Below are 21,685 nucleotides of genomic sequence, written 5' to 3' on the forward strand. Positions count from 1 at the left end.
CACCAGACCCCTCACATGCCAGGCTGGGTCACCAGACCCCTCACATGCAGGTCCATGCTAGGCAATTGGGAAAGATCCCGGGAGCCATTGGCAGATGACATGAGCTCAGTCCTCAGCGATGGCGGCAGCAGCTTACAGGTCCGGCACTGGTGGTGGCCTTGTGGAGGGTCCCAGGGGCCCTGGCAGCAATAGCCTCCAGCAGCACCCCGGGGGTGAGGGGAGGGCCGTAGATCAGAGCCACTCATCCTTTATACTTAAGTCCATAACCCAGGACACCTGGGTGCACATGCACGCTTACATTAGACAATAACCAGGGACACCTGGGCGCACGTGCATATTTACATCAAATGCTCGGCAAGATTCTGAACATCTGAGGGGCCCTGACCATTTTCCTTTATTTTCCCAACAGTATCTGATAAAATCAAACTGCTCATTAACATGATAGGAATAGGGGTACACACACACACACCCCTCAACCCAAAGTGAGCTTCATGCTTTTTGGGAGAACAGGATTATTCCCATTAAAGTCAGGAAAAGGAAAGATATCAACTGTGATCATTATTGCTTAACATCGTCCCAAGGATACTAGCAAATGCAGTTAGGAAACAAAGAAATTTGTACACCATTTGGAAAGCAAAAAGCAGAATTATCCTTATTTGTGGATGAAATGATTATCTGAAAAACTCAAGACTAACAGAAAATGAGTCCTAACAATAAGAATTTAGTTGGTACAAAACTAATATACAGAAGACAAGGTATTTACCTTAACTTCTGTGTGACATTTTCTCATATGAATAGTGTGTGAATGTTTGGATATATCTCTAATGTACTGTGACAAGGCAAATCAGTTTCCTGGGCGGGACTGGGGGGTGACTGGGAAGATGCCCACAAGAACCTTGATCAGAGCGTGGTTACATCGGCAGTGCATACAGTTGTCAGAACTCATCTGGCCGCACCCTTAAAGTGCGTGTATTTTATTGTATGTGACTTGTATTGCAGTTAGGTTGATTTTAAAGCATGCCAAGAATGGTGTTTCAATGTAATTTTTTCTCATAATTTTGTGTTTATTTTATGCTTTTAAAAACATGATCCTGAAATGGGATCTGTGGCACAGAAAATGGTTAACAATCCCTGTTCTAGAAGTTCTGCTGGATCTTTTGTCTGCGTACGTTCCGTGTTGTCTGTCTCCTACCCCTGTAGTGCATTCCAGTTACTTTCCTCAGATTTATCTTCTGGTTTACTTAATTCTCTTCAGCTGTTTCTAGTCTTCTATTTAACTTCTCCGCTCAGCTTTTAATACCAACAACTGTTTTCATTTCTGGAAATTCTATTCAGTTCTTTTAAAACTCTGGTCTGTTTCATAGTGTTTTCTTAGTTTCAGTATCTTTCTATGTCTTTCATCTTTTACAGTAAGAGCATCTTTGGAATCTTCCCTCTACCCACTACGGATTTCTAACCGTGGATGACGGGGAACAGTTTTGCACTGGTTTCTGCTAAAGACTAACGGGTGTCACCAAGCCTAGGGCAACTTTGATGCTAATTTCTCAGGTTGGAGGTTTCTGGATCATGCAGGTAGTCTACATTCAAATCCTGTGCCAGTAAAGACCCAGCCCTAGGGTCTCACATTAGCAGTAGAATTTTTTTTCATGAAGGGAGGGACAGATGAGCTTCCTTGCCATCTCCAGTTAGTAGGTGACTGTTTCTAGTCCACTCTTTCACTGAGGGCAAGCCCTCAAGGTCCTAAATTTAAATAGATCAAACTCCTACCTTGCGTTTGTCCCAGGCTCCTGTTCCATGTAAGTATGAAAATAGCCCATAATTCACAAGACTAACATGTCACCTGGTGAGTGAGCCAAAAAAGCAGCTCCTACGCTTCTTTGTCTGGTTTTCAGTTCTTGCTTCTCTTTTTTAGGGATTTCTCTTTTCTGTGAGCCATCCTGTACATTAAAAATTATCTTCCTGGATTCAGAAGTACCGCAAGGTTTAAAAACCTGTTTTTTGTTCTGAAATATTTCAGACATAATTAACCAGATTTTAAAGTCAACAACTGCGTTGGATGTTGCTGTTTTTAACTCAGTAAATATTTCTATTCAGCCAGTGCTGCCTTGAGCACCAGAAATGGGAGGGCAAGTAGTGAGAGCTAGAGCTGGATGCAGTGTCAGAGGTCAGGCCTGCGCTGGGAAATACCACCCACTTTGGCTGATAGAAACCAAATCAAGTAGAAGTCTGTCCCCATTTTCTTTTATTGAAATGTATTGATTACACATATTTGTGGGTGTATCCAGTTGTATACCAAAGGATGGTGGTTATGGCCCAAAATTCTGAAAGGTGGAGTCTATTTCTCTTCTGCTGGATACTGGCTGGCCCCATAGCTTGTTTAGACTAATAAAATTTGGCACACGTGACACTGGGTGACTTCTGAGGTTAGCCCCTCAAGACAGCCAGCTTCTGCTGTCACTTCTTTGGGAATGCTCCTTCTTGGAATCCAGCTGCCATGCTGAGAGGAAGCCCAAGCAGCCATATGGAGAGATGCACGTGTGGGAGAACCAAGGCCCCCAGCTAGGAGCCAGCAGCACAATGCCAGCCCAGCAAGTGAGGCCGCTTGGATCTCCCAGCCATCAGCTGCCTGCTCAAGCCACAGGATCAGGAGGGCAAAAAAAAAAAAAAAAAAAATCATTGTTTGAGGACAAACAGTTGTTGCTAAGTTTGGGGACAATTTATTATAGAGCAATAAATAGGTAACTGAAGCAGTGGATGATCACAAGTGTGAAATAACTTGCCTCCTTGGTCCCTCACTCCACCTGACGGTTCCCACTCAGCTGCCACCGATACCCCTCTAGTTCCTCTACAGTGTGCCTGAATGGAAGGATCATGGCCTTTGAAGTCAGACAGAACTAGGTCTTTTTTTGTTGTTGTTGTCCTTTTTTTGAGACTGGCTGCACCGTGCTCAGCCAGTTAGTGCTGTGAGCGCACCGGTCATCCCTATATAGGATCCGAACCCGCGGCGTGAGCACTGCTGCGCCGATACCCCTCTAGTTCCTCTACAGTGTGCCTGAATGGAAGGAGCATGGCCTTTGAAGTCAGACAGAACTAGGTCTTTTTTTGTTGTTGTTGTCCTTTTTTTGAGACTGGCTGCACCGTGCTCAGCCAGTGAGCGCTGTGAGCGCACCGGTCATCCCTATATAGGATCCGAACCCGCGGCGTGAGCACTGCTGCGCTCCCAGTGCCGCACTCTCCCGAGTGCGCCATGGGCTCGGCCCAGAACTAGGTCTTATTTTAGACTTTCTACTTTCTAGCCGGGTGACTTTGGACACACCATTTTCCTTCCGGTATTGAGAAGGCAAAAGAAGCTAATACATTTCTGCACACTCTCTACCTATAGACATATGTGCCATTTCTCTGGGCACAGACACTGGGAACACGAGGCGGCAGGTAAGGTGGGGGGCACACACACAGCCTCCTGCCCACACATGATGTGTTTTGCTTGGTACCTGTCCCGCCAGAACCAGCCCTTTCACATCTGGTCAGGAAATTTCCATCTTCCTTTTTGTTATTTCCCAAGAGGGGTGGGAAATTTTTCTCATCTAAGATTCTCTATCCCTTTCTCCCAAATGGCCCGTACAAGCTGGCTCAAAGGTACCAATACAGGGTGTGTGTGTGTGTGTGTGTGTGTGTAAGCTGCTGGCTCAAAGGTACCAATACAGGGTGTGNGCTCAAAGGTACCAATACAGGGTGGGGTGTGTGTGTGTGTGTGTGTGTGTGTGTGTGTGTGTATACAGGGTGGGGTGTGTGTGTGTGTGTGTGTGTGTGTGTTTAAGATAACCAGTAAGGGGATCTTAACCCTTGGCTTGGTGTTGTCAGCACCACGCTCAGCCAGTTTAAGATAACCAGTAAGGGGATCTTAACCCTTGGCTTGGTGGTGTCAGCACCACTCTCAGCCAGTGAGCTAACCGGCCATCCCTATATGGGATCCGAACCCGTGGCCTTGGTGTTATCAGCACGCACTCTCCCGAGTGAGCCACGGGCAAGCCCAGGTGTGTGTGTTTGAGGGGAATTGGGGGCATGGTCTGGTTTTAAAGAGAGAAGGCTGGTTTGCACAGGAAAGTGTCACGGGCTCAGCACTAAGACAAGACGCAGGTAGACGCTTTTCATTTGGAGAGATCTAGGTAGGCTTGAGATGAAACAGGCCGTCCCAGCCCCTCCTCTGGCCACTCCTAGCCCGAAGGCCTTCACTGACCGTAGCACAGTGACATCTTCAGTCTGGTTGTCTCCACAGCTGCCGCCTCAAACCTGCCCACATCTCTCCCATTTCCTTTCTCATTCGTGCCCCATGCTTGGTGGCAACTTCTGAACTTCCGCTTCCCAAGCTGGGGTGCTATCTGAGCTTCTCCTGCCCAGGTGGCCCTGACCTCTCGGCCTCGTCCCAGCCTTGGCCATTGTCTTGCCAGGGGCCCCACCAGCCCCACCTGCTGGATCTCCGTGCAGAAGCTTACTCTCTGCCAACGCTTTGCCAACTCGCAGAGCAGGGAAGGAAACCGCCTGCTGCCTCCCCCGGGGCCGACCACCTCTTTTCCTTTGCTGTCCTCCAGAGACTGGGGGTGAGCTGCAGCAGCTGTATACCCAGCTGCCCGGAAGTGGAATCTGTTGCAGTGATGTCACCCCTGCCAATCCATTGCCACGAAACAGAAGACTCGCTTCAGCGAGATCAAGTGAGAACCCAGAGCGGAACATCCACGATAGTCAATCCTGTCTTTACCTCTAGGACTGAAAGGGTGGGTGGGTGACACGAAGCAGGGAACGGAGAGGGTGGGAAATGACCATTTTAACGAGGAGAAACTGAGGCTCAGAAATGCTTCAAAGCCATCCCAGCTTCAATGGGCTGGCCGGTCAGCTCAGTGAGTTCGAGTGCAGTGTTATGACACCAAGGTCAAGGGTTTGGATCCCCATACTAGCCAGCCACCAAAAAAGCAACAATAATCAGCTTCTAAGGCTGGAGACTAACACTGGCACTTGGACCTGAAGCCACAGAAGATGTCCTTTCCCTCAGATATGATCTTCCTGCGTGGAAGCTCCCTGGGTTCGCTCAGATGGGCCCCCCTTGAACAGAGCAGGGAGACTTGGCAGCCCGGGTACAGGGAAGAGGCTGCCCAGCTCTCAATGGCTTCCCCTGGGGGGATGCCGCCTGCTCGCCAACTGGCTTAGGATGAACAGGACCCAAATCACTCAGTCTCCTTGGCACAGACCCAGGGTCTTGGAGAGCTACAGTCCAAAGCCACAAGCTTGCCTTCCTCCAGGCCCCCGCAGTTGAGATTGGGGTTGTCTTCATCTTCTGGGAATCTGGGAAGGGCGAGAGAGAAAAGAGGGAGACACTCAGGGGGCAGGTGCGTCCTTTCCCGTGCAGCCCTCCCAGCCCGTGCCCGTTCCCTCCACTGGCCCAGCGCTGTGTACGTCACTGCACAGAGGGAGGGGGCTGTCTGGAAAGAGCCTCAACTAGGAGCCTTGAGGACGTCCCCTGGCTGGTCAGCTGTGTGGCACTGGGTGAACCACCGAACCACTCTGAGCTGCAGACCCCATATCTGTAAGACGAGGGTGACAATGCACTGGGAAACCCAAATATGACACGGAGTAACAGAGATTAAACAAACCCAGGTCCCTGAGCATGTGTGTGGGGTTGGTGTCCCGAGTGGGGTGGAGCAGGAGGCTGAATTTGGGGACAGAAGGAGGATCCACAATAGCAGAGGGGGAGGAGGTCCTGGCGAGGAGGGAGAAAGCCCACAGTTACTCACAGCTGCGGTGGCAGAGGGGTCCCATCAATCCAGTGCCAGCCCTGCTGGCCTCGCTGGACCCCCATCCAGGAGTCCTTGGTGACTGCATATCTAATCAGGAGTCCCTGAGGGAGAAAAGCAGACTGGTCACTCTTCTCTGGACAGTGGCATGGCTCACCTGGATGTCCGTTTCCCCTGAGGCTTGTACAGGATCCAGCTCGTCAATCCAAGGAGAGAATCAGCTCAGCCCAACACTCTCAGAACACCAATGACTGGGAAAGTTATGGTTGTCAAGCAAGCTTGCTGGTGCTCAGGATTGGGGACCAGAAATGAGGGTGATCCCATCTCAGCCCTCGAGGGGACGTGAATGCCAATCACCACTGAGCGTTGCACTACAGGAGTCAAGTGAGCAGAGGAACAAAGAAGCTCAGAGAAGGGGTCGGAAAGGGGAGGCTACAAAGCAGGTCCAGGTAACAGCAAATAGACTAACTGGGCTGCAGGTGCCCCTGCAGAGGGTCGCCTGGGAGCAGATTAACAATATGATTGCCCACGAGAGCACAAATTACGTCATTGTGTGGGTTCAGTGCAATAGTATTTATTTTTGGTCACTGGCCTGTTTGGGGATCTGAACCCTTGACCTTGATGTTGTAACACTGTGTTCTAACCAACTGAGCTAACCGACCAGCCCTAAGTGCAATAGTATTAAAGCCATTAAAAAAAGGCAAGCATGAAGACCAACTAAAAAGGCTGAATGAAAACTGTGTCATGGCCATAATAATAAAAAATGTAAGCACATGGATTTAGACACACAGGGAACAACAAAGGCCAAAATAAGTATGTTACAGATCTAACAGAGATGATTTTTTTCTTTTAAATATTTGTCCTGAAGGTCATGTTATTTTTAACAATGAGCAAAAAGACAATATTTTTAAAAATGCATTTAAGATTGTTTAAGTTGGAAAAAAAGGTTTAAATATTGTAAGTCACAGTGTGGGAACTAGGGGGTCAGTTCAGTCTTCCTGGAACGTTATCGGGGTTATGTAACAAGAGGGGCAACTCCACTCCCGTTGCTCGAATGGATGACTCCACTTTGAGGAATAAATCTGAGAATATAAAGGGGAGAAAATGAAACTTATCCAAAGTTAACAAGGTGCTATTTATAAAGAAAAAATTGAAACTACCCAAATGCTCAGCAATCAGGAAATAACTAGGCAAATTATGGGATGTCAACATGATGGAAAATTACAGTGCTATTAAAAATGACAAGTGCATAGAAAATGTATCATGCAGGAAATGTAAACAGGAAACCATGCCAAGTAAAAGAAAAACAGCAGACCACACCAGCAAGTACACATGGCTTTACAACGACATGAGAGAAGCCAGAGGCAATTTCCAAGCTGGTGATTCTGACCCTTCTCGAATCCCACAGACCAGACTGTGTATGACAAGGGAGTTGTGAGTGTGCAAACAGATAAAGCGCACACACAGCCTTTCCTTGGCGGGTCATCTCCTCCCCTGCTGGACTCCGCCGGCTGGGCCTGCGGGTAGGCTGGGCAGGACTGCCTGGAGAGGAGGAGAGGACCCCACGCTGTGCTGAGTGGGCAGCAGAGGGCTCCTTGCTAAGCCCTCCCGGTAGCAACCAGCTGCCGGCTCAGGAAGGCACACCAGGGCTCGGACTGGGACCATCATTGCACAGAGTAGAGCTCTGGGGCCAGGCTGCTTCATATTCAAATTCTGGGTCCAGGACTGTGAGCCATGTGACATCAAGTTACCCAGCCTTTCAGAGCTCCAGTGTGTTCCTTTGTAAACTGGGGAGGATGTGTGTTATCAGGCTTGAGATGATAAGGACAGAGCCAAAGGCACACAGCACACACTCGTCAAATGTCCTCCTGTCCCTGATATGTGGTGGGCAAAGCCTTGTGCCCCGCCCCCAATGCACAGGACCTCATCTGATGCTCACAGCCACTCCAGGAGGATCCTGTCCTTTCTGTCTGAGCTCAGACCATCTGCTTCTCCCTCCCTTCTCCTCTGGTTCTCCAGATGACAGGAGCTGAAGGTCTGTTCCCATCCAGCCCCACCTGTTCCATTCCACTCTTCTTTTCCTTGCAGCTCATAATCCTGTTCTCATTGTTAGCAAAAGGCATGGTCCAGAGTTATAAATTTCTGAGTAACTGATGGCTCCGAGGACTGCTCCCTCAGATGATGGCACAAGAGACCCTGGGGCTGCCACTGCCTTCAGCGGTGGCTTCTCCAACTTTTGTCTCCAATGTCAGGAGAGGGAATGTGGTCCTGAGTGGAATGGAATAGAAATCTCATATTTTACATCTTAAAATTAAGATAAATTATTTTCTATGCCTTTGTGCATCTCTTTTAAAATTATGGTAAAATATTTGTAACATAAAATTTACCATTTTAAGTGTACAATCGAAGGGCATTAAGGACATCCACATTAAGTTGTGAAACCATCACCATCACCACCATCCACCTCCAGAACTTTCTCATCTTCCCAAACCAAAACTTCATACTCACTAAGCACTAACCCCATTCGCTGTGCCCCAGCCCCCAGAAACCACCGTCTATTTTCTGTCTTCATTCATTTCTGTTTTAATATTGAAATGTTTCAAATGACTTAATTTTCTCAGCCCTAGGATGTATATTTATTCATGTTTTAATGTTTTTGAAATCAAGATGTGGCTTCCATTCAATGAGTACAGTTAAGGGAGCTTTTTCCCTCCTTCACATCCAAAACAAAGCTGTTCTTAAACCAGAGGTGAGTCTAAAGACGGATGCATAGGTAGCACTGAAACTTTCTCCTGTTCTCTAATCCTGAGCAAACTGGCTCTTGGGGAAGATGAGCCATGTTTATCCTGTAGCTGTGGCCTCCTGGCACGTCCGAGGCTTGTGCAGCCCAGCTCATGTGTGAGTTTGTGTGCGTGTCTCCTCGGCTGCTCCTCCACTCCCGTCAACACCTCCTGGAGCTTCTGGCCCTTGTCCCAAATTCAGGATTCCAGAGCTCTGCAGTCATCATATTCTAGACTTTAACTGCATCGATCCCAAATCTGAGCTCCAATCTTTTCACAGGGAAGGATTTTATCCAGACTCTGATATATTTCCTGCATACTTATTTGTGATTAATCCTGAATGCTTCATATTAAAAAAATTCTTTCTCAGGTTCTGTTTGTAATTTGGATCATTAAACCCATCTCCCTCTTTGAGGACCCACCAGCAACAGGGACGTGATTTGCTCAACCAAGGTCCATGATGATTCTGGGTCAAGCCTGTCATGGGAGCTGGAGGGCAGGGGTGTTGTTTGACCACTTCCTTGTGGCACTTGCTGCACCTGATCGGTCTGTCTCAGCAGATGGAAACATTGTGTGGGCTGCTAAATCCCTGCCCAGCTAGGCCTCCAACCCCAGCTCCAGACACTCTCTAGGGACCCTTTCTTCATTTTGTAGATGTCACCAGGCTGGGCCACTCTGCAGGAGTCTGGGACAGTTTTCTGCACAGCCTGTTCTCATCTAAATTATAACAACTCAGGGCCCCGCCCAGGCCTGGGGTGGAAAGCATTCTACACTGAGCTCCTCTCGCCCTCATGGGCTACCATTCCTGCAGCATATTCCCCCAATCACAGCGTCCACCATTTGTAGAACATTTAGAAAATAAAGAAAGCTTTACAGAAGAAAATAAAACCAGTTGTGATCTTGCCTCCCGGTGATAATCACAACTAAAATATTATTATATTTCCTTTCAGTCTTTTTTCTATATGTATGTATTTACCATATTGAGATCACAGGCTTGATTTTTTTCAGTCTACAGCATGTCTTTTTCATTTCCCCGTGATTTTATTTTTGAAAAATAAATGTTATTCCTGCTTATAAAATAATCCATGTTCATTGTAAAACATCATCTCCAGCAGATTTTTACATGGGAAAAATGGGAAACAAAGGAACCTTTCCTCAGTCTGCTGTGGGAGTTGGTGGAGGTCCTGGCCCCAGTGCTGGTCACGGCCTGATGTGGTCTCATGGGGAGGGGTACAGGGGTCTGAGCCAGGCCACTGGCTGAAAATATCATCTCTAACACTCTGTGATCTGGGGCAAGTTACTCAGATGTTCTCTATAGAAAAAAGAATCAATATCTGTGCCATAGTGCTGTTTGGTCTTTACGATAAAAGTGTTCTTTTTTGAACGTATAAAATTTGATACAAATCAAATACCATGCTTATCAGTCTTACGTATTGAGATTTTGTAAGAGTTACGGGAAGAATTGTGTCCCCCTTTGTATGTTGGAGCCCTAACTCCCAGCACCTCAGAATGTGACTGTATTTGGAGTCATGACTTTAAGAGGTGAGTAAGTGAAAATGTGGCCGTTCAGGTGGCCCTAATCCAGTCTGACTGGTGACTTTATAAGATGAGGAAATTTATACACACTATGAAGGAGAGACACTAGGGATGCAAGAGCACGGAGGGATTACCACGTGGGTTGCTGCCATGTGGAGGATCGTGACACGAGGGATTGCCACATGAGGGGCTGCCACATGTGGGAATCACCACGTGTGCCTGTGGCCACGCTGCAGGCAGCAGAGCGAGGACTCAGGTAAGGTCTGTTTGATCCCATTACCCACCATGTGCACAGTACAGCCAAGTTCAAGTAGGATATTTAATGATCTGGGAAAAAGCTCATCACATTTTGCTAAGTGAAAAAAACCAGATTATAAAATAGCACATCCCTCTTTGTTTTAAAGAAAAAGTTAAATATATATTCTAGAAGAAAATCTGGACCCAAATATTTCAAACTATGATGTTAGTGCTTATCTGCCTGGGTTCAAGATAATGAATGAAACTAATTTTCTTTCTAATTGTTTCCATTTCCAATTTTTTTGCATTGGACATATTACTTAGTGAGAGAAAAAATACAGCAATGAGAAATACTGGGGCTGGCTGGTTAGTTCAGTTTGTTAGAGCATGGTGTTGTAACACCAATGTCAAGGATTTGGTTCCCATACTGGCCAGCTGCCTAAAGAAAAAAGAAAAAAAAGAAAAGAAATACTGGCGTGTGTACTGAAGAATTCACCTCCTACCCTGTCCCTCCAAGGGTTCTCAAGGGGCTCCTCTTAGCTCCTCCAGGGCAGGCACTGCAAACAGCTGGCAGGACAGGTCCAACAGCCAGTTCTTCGGGGCTCTGTGTCCCTACTGTCACTCAGTGTCTGCCCTCATGTGAGGTGGCACGAACAGAGCTGGCAAGCAGAAGTCTCAGAGAGACATGGGTATGACAGCAAAAGTGGGAGGATGCCGGGGTGGGAAGCTGAACACTGGGTGGTCTGCCAGGTCACAGGCTTTTCTGAATTGTCTGTCACCTCAGACATGGCAGCTCCTGACCCCTGATCCCAGGGCAAAGCCTGGAAAAAAAAGGACAAAAAATGGGAGGAGACAATAGCAGATGAGAAATAATAAAAAACTTCTGGAAGCCGGACAACTGTTACTGGCTTTTCAGACCCAAAAAATCTCAGTGGTCTTAAAGGAAAGGGTAGAACGGGAGAAAGCCAAGAAACAGGCCAATTTGTATTGAGAAGGCCCAAGAAGTAACGGGTCCCTCTGAAGGCTAAGGTATAGGAAAAAGGGCTTGGAAAGAGAAGTGGCTAGGACCTCCCTCCCCTCATGCACTCACCTCCCCTGTGTAGCCAGGGAACTAGTAAGTATCCTCAGAAAGATGAACCACAGGGGCTTTTAGGATCTAGTACACCAGGTTCAGCTAAGGGTGAGGGTGCTTAGGCTAGAAAGGGAGAGATTAAGTGCTACACACTTAGAGGTGAAACCTCTGCCTTCTTTCTCCACTCCTGGAATGCTGACAGCTTGACATTCACTAAGAAAATAACCGAGTTCCTACCTGACTTCCATATTGCAAAGCCTGCCTCTAAAAAAGTCTGATGTACCCAGTTGCCCCAACCCTACCACCTCTGACATAGAGCTTCCAATCTGCAATTTAGTGCCTTACTGTCAATTATGACAGCTGAGGATCACCAGACATTAAGGAAATTTTCTAAAATGGAAAAGACAAAAAACAATAAACAGAATAAAAGGTACTCATAGAAAAACAGAGACAGTGCGGGGAGCAGAGGAAAATTTCAAGTACACTAAAATTTAACATCCACAATAAGATGAGAAAAGATATTGCATCTATGAAACAGGAACAGGACACCATAAAAAAGAAACATTTGAAGGACCAAGAAGAGTTCATAAAATGAGAAAGTAGAAGAAATAAAAATAAAGACCCACAAAGGCTTACATTTGTTAAATTTCAGAACATTAAGAAGACTCTGAAATTTTCCAGAGAAGAAAAAGAAAAAAGAGTCACATACAGAGGATTGGGAATCAGAGTAAATCAGACTTCTTAATGGCAAGACCAAGAGCTGGACAGTAATGAAGCGAAGGCTACATACTTCGGTGGAAAAACAGAAAAAAAAAATTTCCAACCTAGAATTCTATACCCAGCCAAGCTATCAATCAATGAAGAGGTTAAAATAAAAGTATCTTCAGACATAAAAGACCTCAAGAAATTTACTCCTCATGTACTTTTTCCCCCTGGGAAGTTTACAGAGGATATGCTCCACCAAGAAAAGGATATAAACCAAGAAAAAGAAACATATGGGATCTAGGAGACAGGGGATCCCACATAGGAAAGAGGCAAAAGGCATCTTGAGGATGCAGGTGAACAGAAATCCCAAGTCAATAGCTATATGGCAGGCCCAGTCACCAACTAGTCCAGACTGAGGTTAAAAGCCACATTTCAGGAGGCTACGTGGCCCAGTCTCACTATCCTTTCTTCAGTTTTTTTCAAAAGGCCCATGGTGCCTCACTCACCTTGACTTTCAGGTCACACTCTCCTGTCACATACTCTGACAGCACTGTGCACCCTCCCTTCACAGCACAGACCAGTGCAGTAGTTAAACATCTATTTCTATGATTTCCTGATTGCTGTCTGCCCCCCTCGGTGCCCTTTAGCCTTGTGAAGGTGGAGGCTGTGCTATGCCGCTCATCATTGAATCTCCAGTGCCAAACACAGAGCAGGTGCTCAGTAAATATTTATTAAAGCATCACCTGAAGGCATGCTGCATTTTCATGCATATGAGAACAGCTAATACAAATTCTTGGTAATTGCCCTGAGGTAAATTAAGCCAAGGATTGGTGGGAATGTAAAATGGTACAGCTGCTGTGGAAAACAGTATGATGATTCCTCAAAAAATTGAAAATAGAACTACTGTACAATCCAGCAATTGCACTCCTGGGTATATATCTAAAAGAATTGGAAATAGGGCCTCAAAAAGATATTTGTACACCCATGTTCATAGCAGCATTATACATTTTTTTTTTTTAAAGATGACTGATAAGGGGATCTTAACCCTTGACTTGGTGTTGTCAGCACCACGCTCAGCCAGTGAGCGAATCGGCCATCCCTATGTGGGATCCGAACCCATGGCCTTGGTGTTATCAGCACCTCACTCTCCCGAGTGAGCCACGGGCCGGCCCTCATAGCAGCATTATTCACAGTAGCAAAACATGGAAACAACCCAAGTGTCTATCAACAGATGAATGGATAAGCAAAATGTGGTGCATACATACATATAGATATCATTAAGCCTTAAAAAGTTAAGAAATTCTGCAGTATGCTACAACACATATATACATATATACATATATACATATATATATATATATATATATACACACACACACACACACATACATACAATGGAATATTATTCAGCCTTATAAAGGAAGGAAATTCTGACACATGATATATATATATATATACACACATACATACACACATACATACAATGGAATATTATTCAGCCTTATAAAGGAAGGAAATTCTGACACATGCTACAACATGGATGAACCTTGAAGAAATTATGCTAAGTGAAATAAGCCAGTGACAAAAAGACAAAAACTGTAGGATTCCACTAATATGAGGCACTTGGAGTGGTCAAATTCATAGAGACAGAAAGCAGAATGGTGGTTACCAGGGGGTGGGGAAATGGGGAGTTGTTTAATGGGCTCAGAGCTTCAGTACAAGATGAAAAAAGTTCAGGAGATGGATGGTGGTGATGGTTGCACAACATTATGAATGTATTTAATACGATTAAATTGTACACTTAAAATGGTTAAAATGGCAAATTTTATGTTCTGTGTACTTTAACACATTTTAAAAAATGGAAAAAAAAATTAAGCTGAGGACTGGATCCAGTTAATTGGTCTTTTTCTGTAGCCGCTCTCAAACCCACTGACTGAATTACTATTCATCAAATATTCACTCTCTTGTCCTTTCCCCTGGGGATGGAGGACACTACCCTGTCCCTTTGATGCTGGGCTTGGCCGTGTTATTGCTTTGGCCATGGAAAGAACTGGAACGTCAGCAGATGAGACACGAGCAGCAGTTTAAATGAGGCTTGCTCAGTTCAGCTTGCTCCCCACTTTTCTTGTGGAGAGCTTCTCCCAGGTAGACGGAGGGCCCACGGAGCAAACACAAACCCAGCCTGCAGCCTCAAGCCATGTCCCGCCATCTGCGTCCTGACGCTGAGCTGTCCAGCCAAACCCAGCCGAGGTCAGCTTGTCAACGGTTGACCCACAGACCAGCGACCAAGAAATCAATGCTTGCTGTCTTAAATCACTGAGGAGTATTGGGGTGATCTGTTACCCAACAGTGTTACAGCACTACCTGACTGTGCCCACTAAATGTAATTTATTTTCCATACTCTCTCCCAGAAAGGACACATATGTCTCTCCCATCAGGTCTGGCTCCTGAGCTCACTAACTGCATGACTGCCAGGCTGGATGGGGGCACCCCAGGTCTGCCTCCACTTCTTTGAATAAAGAGCAAATCGAAGACCTTGCTACCTGATGTCTAGTTCCGCTGTATGTCACCTTATTTCTCTGCCCTTGGTGACTTGTATAATGTAGAGCTGGACCAGATCTTGGAGATTCCTTCAGGGCCAGGACTCTGTGCCTGGAATGATAGGCATGCCCTCGACTGGCCGCCCCTTCTCACCTGGGTGTGGTCCAGCAGGGGGAGGGTAGCCCCCTGGGCTGAGCAGAAAGCCTGGCTGGCCTCCCAGGCCTGCGCCTCTGCAGAGAAGTAGTAGCAGTGCTCCTCGGCCCACATCCAGCCCGGGGGGCATGGCTGGCACCTGGCCCCTGCAAGCACAGACACTGCTGGTGAGCCCTGTGGGATAGCCTGTAAAGAGCTAAACGCGGGCGCGTTATAAAACGAACCTGGCCGCCCCACTGACTGAGGGGGCCCATCTGGAGGCGTGGAAGTGGCAAGGCTCGGGGTGGAGAGGAGGCCGGGCAGGGCCCGAGGAAGGCCGTGCAGTCTGGGCGGTGCACAAAGCCGCTGGGTATGGGCTGCCGTCCAACTGCTGCTCAGGGCGCCCAGGGGGAGCGAGGAACAAATCTTACAAACTTGGCTCAAGCCGGTGTCTTCCGGCGGCATCCCCCCCATGGGGAGGTCTCTTTCCAATCCTCAAAGGTGGTGTAAGGGCTAGACACTGCCCTAGGGGTGGAGCAGCAGGGACAGGAGATGAGAGAGGACACCATACCTGCTCTAGAGGCCAGGGCCACAATGGCCACCGCGGAGATTGCCAGGAGCACAGCCATGACTGCCAGGGCCCAGTGCAGGGACTTCATGTACATGGGCAGCCCTGGGGTGGGGGTTGGGGGGGAAGCAAACAGGAAAGACAGATAAGAGGAGACCAACCCAGCCCAACCCAACTCAGAGCCATGTGGACTCATCATGCCAGCATGGCACCCACCTCACCTCCCACCCCCTCCCTCGGGACACCAGGACAAACCAGTCCATTTAGGTTAAAACTTTATATTTGGGAGAAAGATGCTAGAAGATGTTCTCCTTCTTAAATAATTAGAGGTAAGATTCTGTTCAAGAAAGAGAACAAATAATTGGCCAAACACCATTTATTGAACATTCAATGCACATTAGACACAGGGACAAATACTGCAAAGAGGGCAAGAGCCCTGCACTAAAGAGCTACCAGAATAAGCAAAGACACCAAGGGATAAAACTACAGAACCAGAGAGGAACAAGGCTAGACTGGAGGTTGGACAGGCCTGGGTTTAAGATCTGACAATGGGGGCCGGCCCGTGGCTCACTCAGGAGAGTGCGGTGCTGATAACACCAAGGCCACGGGTTCGGATCCTATATAGGGATGGCCGGTTTGCTCACTGGCTGAGCGTGGTGCTGACAACACCAAGTCAAGGGTTAAGATCCCCTTACCGGTCATCTTTAAAAAAAAAAAAAAAAAAAGATCTGACAATGGGCCACTCCAGTGTTTGTGATGTTTGTCCATTTTAACATCAAAATCACACATGCCTCTTCAATCTCTCCATGACAATGGGCCACTGCAGTGTTTGTGATGTTTGTCCATTTTAACATCAAAATCACACATGCCTCTTCAATCTCTCCAGGTCTTGGGTGCCATGAATGAAGCATCATGAAAGAGCGCTTTGCAGGCTTTGGAGCACTGTCCAGCTGTGAGTTGTCAGCAGGAGCATCCCTGCTGCCCAAGGACCAAGTGGAGCAGCTGGCTGGGATGGGGCTGCAGAAAGGAAATGGGCAGCAGAGAAGGGAGGGCACACCAGGTGGGAGCAACGGCACAGGCAAACGCTCGGAGAGGGAGCACACTTAAATGCCACATTTAACCCTGCCCTGTTCACAGGAAGCCACAGGGAGAAACTTGGAGAGTTAAAGATAGCAGGAAGGATTTCAAATGCTTAATCACAGCCAGGGACAATTATAAATGGTGTTCAACCTGGAAATTCACACCCCTCTGAAGTAACTAAGCAGTCCTGAACTTGTTGGGACACAGAAGTGTGAAAGCAACCACAGCAAGAAGAGAACTCTTCTTTTGCAGAAGCCTTGCTGCAAGGGACACAAGATTCACCCAAATCTCAGGGTTGAGGGGCAGCAATGACCACATGATCAGCGTGAGGGTTATAAGAACACAATCAGCATATTTGCCAAAGCCTGAAAAAAAGCTGAGATCATTCTGAATGTTTCATTATTTTGAAAAAACTAATTCCATTAAGAAAACATGTGTATATTAGTATATTATATGCCCACATGTAAGTGCACACACACACATATGATACACATGCATTAGACAAAGAAACAGGGACACATTTCCAGGGTTTTCAATAAACCATCAGCACTGATATGAAATGTCTAATAGGCAAATGTCTGAAGACAAAAAGTAGATTAGTGGTTGCCCAGTTGGAGAGTGATAGCTAAAGGGTAAACAGTTTCCTTTTGAGGCAATGAAAATAATCTAAAATTGATTAAGGTGATGGTTGCACAACTTTGTGAATAGATACTAAAAACCATTGAATTGTACACTTTAAATGCGTAAGTTGTATGGTATGTGAATTATATCTCAATAAAGCTGTTACCCAAAAAAGGGGGATTTGAAAATGCTTGGAATAAAAGACACATGTAAATTGAGAGTTTTAAAATAATAAAAGCAGATCTAAAAAGCCTGAAGAAAAGGAAAATAAAACTACCAATCAGCTAGATAAATATGATGTGGCTGAACACTAAATACAGCTCTGACCTTTTAGAAAACAAAGCAGTAAAAAAAAATACAGTAGGTTAAAAACTTCTTACACACCAATCAGCAGGACCCACCTAATTCCAAGCTGCTGAGTTTGGAAACAGCCCCCTGCAGAGCTATCTGTAGCCCCAAACTACCAGCCGAAGAGGAAGTCTCCACCCCACCCTCCTTTAAAAAGCAATTCTTAATTACACAAGTAACACAAATAAATACACTCTTCTTGTAAAAAACCAAAAATACAGATGGAGCTAAAGTCCCCTTTAATCTGTCTTCTCCCTTTAGCCCATCCTAGACCTTCTCTTTAAATCTACTTCTCTCGGTGCCTTCCAACCCACCCATTCCTGATTCCTAAGGGACATCACACACACACACACACACACACACACACACACACACACACACACACACACACACACACACACACACACACACACACACACACACACACACACACACACACACACACACACACACACACACACACACACACACACACACACACACACACACACACACACACACACAGACTGTAATAACACAGCACCTCACTTCCTCTTCTCCAGCATCTTCTCTGTGCCCTAGTCTTTCGCTTCTACCCAATCGCCTTTTCGATTTACGGATTAACATCTCATCACACACCCTCTGCGTCCTTTCTCACTGTTCATCCCACCTTAATTTTCCACATTTTGACCCCTCTTCCTATCCTGCAACTGAAACACCACCTGCGTCCTCCTAGTCAAATGCCATGGCCAGGGGTGGACCCAGGTTTTGTGGGATTTAGTTTATTCAATCTGGGGGCCACCTTCTCTCCCCTCTCTATTTCCTCCATGCACTGAGAACATTCTCCTTCCCACCCCACCAAAATCCTAAGTACCTTTGGAGTTCCAGTGCTGCCCACCTTCTCCAGAAGACCCCCTTCTGCCTGTGGCCTCTGTCCTCATTCTCTACCCCACAGTCCGCCCGCCCTACCCCTCTTGCTACATCCCAGACTGCCTTGGGCTTTGGCTTTACGAATGTCTGCCTGGATTGCGGCCACCTGGAGGGCAGGCGCCAGGTTGGACATTTCCTCATATTCTCCTCCATGCCGGAGCGCTGAGCACAGTCAGGGCTGAGGGCACTAGCAGGCAGGACAACCACTGATATCAAACTCCCTCCCCACTTTCCCCAGAAGGCCGGGGGATAAGAATTTCTGCCATGTACTTACACTCTGAAAGACACTGATGTGCCAGGTGTTGGAGATTCAGTGAAAGTCTCTGCTGCCACTTCCCATACCCCTCAGGGGACACTTAGAAAGAGGCGACTATGACACGTGTGAAGAATGCTGCTGTCAGGAAGCACAAGGGCGAATGACAGCGTGGAACAGGGACACCTAATCCAGTCTTGGGGATCAGAGGAGGTGACTCCAAACCAAGATCTGAGGTAGAAATATTCTCCACCAGAGGATCTAGCTCTTCCCCCAGTTTGAGGCTTTGCAAACTGATTCCTCTTCTGCCAGCTGCCTGGAGCTGTGCAATGTGGGGGCCAGAGTGCCACCATTCAGAGCACCCTCCAGGTCTTTGATCCTTCAGCCATCAGCTGGACAGCTCCTTTGAGGCATGTGCCCAAATCGGTGAGGGAAGAGACAAAGCAGTGACATTCTCAACCCTCTCCAGAGTGGCTTGTTCCCGCTCAAGTTCAAGGGGACTGAGAAACAGCAGGTTATGGCATTACTACACGGGCTTGGGCAAGTCATGGAGCCCCTGCCTTCGTTTCCCCCTCTTGTTAAGGCAACCAGCTTAATCCCACAGGCAGAAACCTCTCAGCAGAGTTCCTCAACCAAGCAGTTCCCCTCAGCCTAAGACTCAGCCCCTGCATTGGGAAACTGAAGGTTCCTTAATCCCGCATGTCCCAGAAAGCAGAAGGAAAGCGCCAGGCATTAACACGCACCGGCAGCATTTCTGTCTGGCACCTTCCCCTCCCGCCCACCCTTCTTCAGCCCAGGTCACCTACATCATCTCTACAGCACTGTCCCAGAATCTGCCTCTCCCCTGATGTCTCACCCAGCATGTGGCACTTTGGACCACACTCTTCTACAAACTCCTTTTTCTGCTTCTGGGCCTCCTGACTCTCCTCCTCCTACCTACATGTTTCTTGCCCGATCTCTTTGGCCAGTTCTTCTTCCTCTTCCTTTAAATGACATTTCTATTTGGAATTCCCTAAGGCATGTTTTCATTTATTTCTCCCACACCTCTTCCCACAGGCTCCGTTTTGGAGGGCTATCACGATCCGTCATCAGCAGCGTGGGAGTCACCCCCACTCTCCCAGTAGCTAACCTGCATCCGATCAGGGGGCCAGCCCACTAATCCTGCCTCTGGAGCCCTCCCTCCTACCTCGGCTGTAGATCGAGCCACTTCGTGTCTTGCTGAGCACTGCTAACACCTCCTAACTGGTCTCCCCTCCTTCCCTCGTGTGCCTGTCCCAGCCTCCCTCCACAATGCTGTCAGAGCTCACTTTCTAGAATAAAAACCCAACCATGTCACCTCCCCACTGGCTCCTAACTTCCTGATCAGCCCACCCTTTTTAGTCTCAGCTTCTTTTAAGAATCTGATAAAAAGCTATAGGCTCATTGTGGTAGAGAGTAATGTCTCCCCAAAGATGTCCACGTCCTAATCCTTGGAACCTGCGGATACATTAGGTTACATGGAAAAGGGAAATTAAGGACGCAGATGGAATTAAAGTTGCTAAATCAGCCAATTTTGAGATGGGGAGATTATCTGGGTGGGCCCAAGTAATCACAAGGGTCCTGGTGGATGGAAGAGGGAGGCAGAAAAACAAGAGCATCAGAGCAGAGGCAGCAGGAGAAGGACTGAGACTAACATTGCTGGATCTGAAAATAGTGAGGGCCACGAGCTAAGGACGCAGTGGCCCCTAGGAGCCGGAGAGGCAAAGAGATGGAATCTCTCCTACAGCCCCCAGAAAGGAACATAGCCCTGCTGACAACTTGACTTCAGCCCAGTGAGCGTCAGGCCTCTGACCGACAGGACTGTAGAATAATACATTCGTGTCATTTGAAGCCACTACGTTTGTGGTAATTTGTTACAACAGCAATAGAAAACGAATATACCATCATGCAGAGTTCATAGCAAACTGCAAAAGTTTCTGAGTGATCCAAGTCCCTGAACCTTACCTATGTCTAAGAACCCCTTGAGTAGAGGCCCTTGGGATCTGGTGGCTGTCTAGCTGGCATGTCCTAGCTCTCAATTGGCCAAGCTTTTGGCAGTTTGCCTGCTGGGCAGGGCTCTAGTCCCTCCTGGCCTCTGTTCCTGCAGGCCCCTCAACCTAGGAAGGAGCCTCTACCATCCCCAACTCCTACTGGCCTTTCAAGACTTTTTCATATCCCAAGTTTACCAACCGCTCTCCTTCATGGTTCCGTGTCCAAAACTGTTCGTACATTTTTCGGGTTCTTTCTTCTTCCATGCCAAGCTCCCCCACGCTCACTCCCACCAAAAGAAAAAAACCGAAACGCACGCGCACCGGCTCCAGCAGGCTTTTTCATATCCCAAGTTTACCAACCGCTCTCCTTCATGGTTCCGTGTCCAAAACTGTTCGTACATTTTTCGGGTTCTTTCTTCTTCCATGCCAAGCTCCCCCACGCTCACTCCCACCAAAAGAAAAAAACCGAAACGCACGCGCACACACCCTGGCCAGTCTGGCCGGCAGTCCCCACTCAGTATCTGCTGAATGGACGAGCGTTTGGGGCCACATGCTCCTTAACATGGTGGAAAGAACGAGCCTGGACCGTGGAGAGGTCGACCCACGGCGGGGCGGCGGTCCGACCAGCCTGGAGCCTGTGTCCCTGCCCGGGCTGCCGCCACCGCCCCGTGACCCTAAGTGTCTTCCCCTCATCTGGAATCCCCTCCAGCCCTACTGTGCACGCTAGGAGGGAATTCCAAAGTTATGGGGTGGGGGTGGGGGAGGGACAGTGGTTTTATTCTTTCACATCAGACAATCTGAACTACAATTATGTAGGTCAGAGTGTTACCGATTCTAAGGCAGAGGGGCCAGGTGGGGTCGGGGCGTCGGGATGGTCATCTGGGTCCCCTGGTCCGTCCGCCGCCCAGTGGCCCAGTGCTGGGTGGGGATGTGTTGGGCTCCTGGCGCGGGTGAGCACGTACCTATGAGCGCTGTAGCCCGGGGCAGTTTCTGGTCGCCGTCCACACCCGCGCGGTGCAGCGGCGCTGCGTCCTCCTCCTGCTGCAGCTCCTGGCAGCGGCAGCGGCATGTGGGGGAGCCCGGGGAGCCCGCGCGCCCCTCGGCAGGG

The 21,685-nt window shown here is 47.8% G+C and overlaps 1 protein-coding gene across 1 annotated transcript in view; it reads right to left on the reverse strand.

Annotated features, from left to right (window-relative positions):
• Window positions 1-5,219: 5,219 nt before the first annotated feature.
• Window positions 5,220-21,685, reverse strand: part of KLRG2 (killer cell lectin-like receptor subfamily G, member 2) — a 17,709-nt gene continuing 1,243 nt past the window's right edge. Inside the window, exons 2-6 of the mRNA XM_008590463.1 lie at window positions 21,540-21,675; window positions 15,361-15,462; window positions 14,811-14,956; window positions 5,787-5,890; window positions 5,220-5,337 (exon numbers count right to left, since the gene is read on the reverse strand). Coding sequence (XP_008588685.1) covers window positions 5,220-5,337; window positions 5,787-5,890; window positions 14,811-14,956; window positions 15,361-15,462; window positions 21,540-21,675 — 606 coding nt within the window. The remainder of the gene's footprint in view (window positions 5,338-5,786; window positions 5,891-14,810; window positions 14,957-15,360; window positions 15,463-21,539; window positions 21,676-21,685) is intronic.

This window comes from Galeopterus variegatus, unplaced genomic scaffold (assembly GCF_000696425.1).
Source record: "Galeopterus variegatus unplaced genomic scaffold, G_variegatus-3.0.2 Scaffold6120, whole genome shotgun sequence".
NCBI lineage: Eukaryota > Metazoa > Chordata > Mammalia > Dermoptera > Cynocephalidae > Galeopterus > Galeopterus variegatus.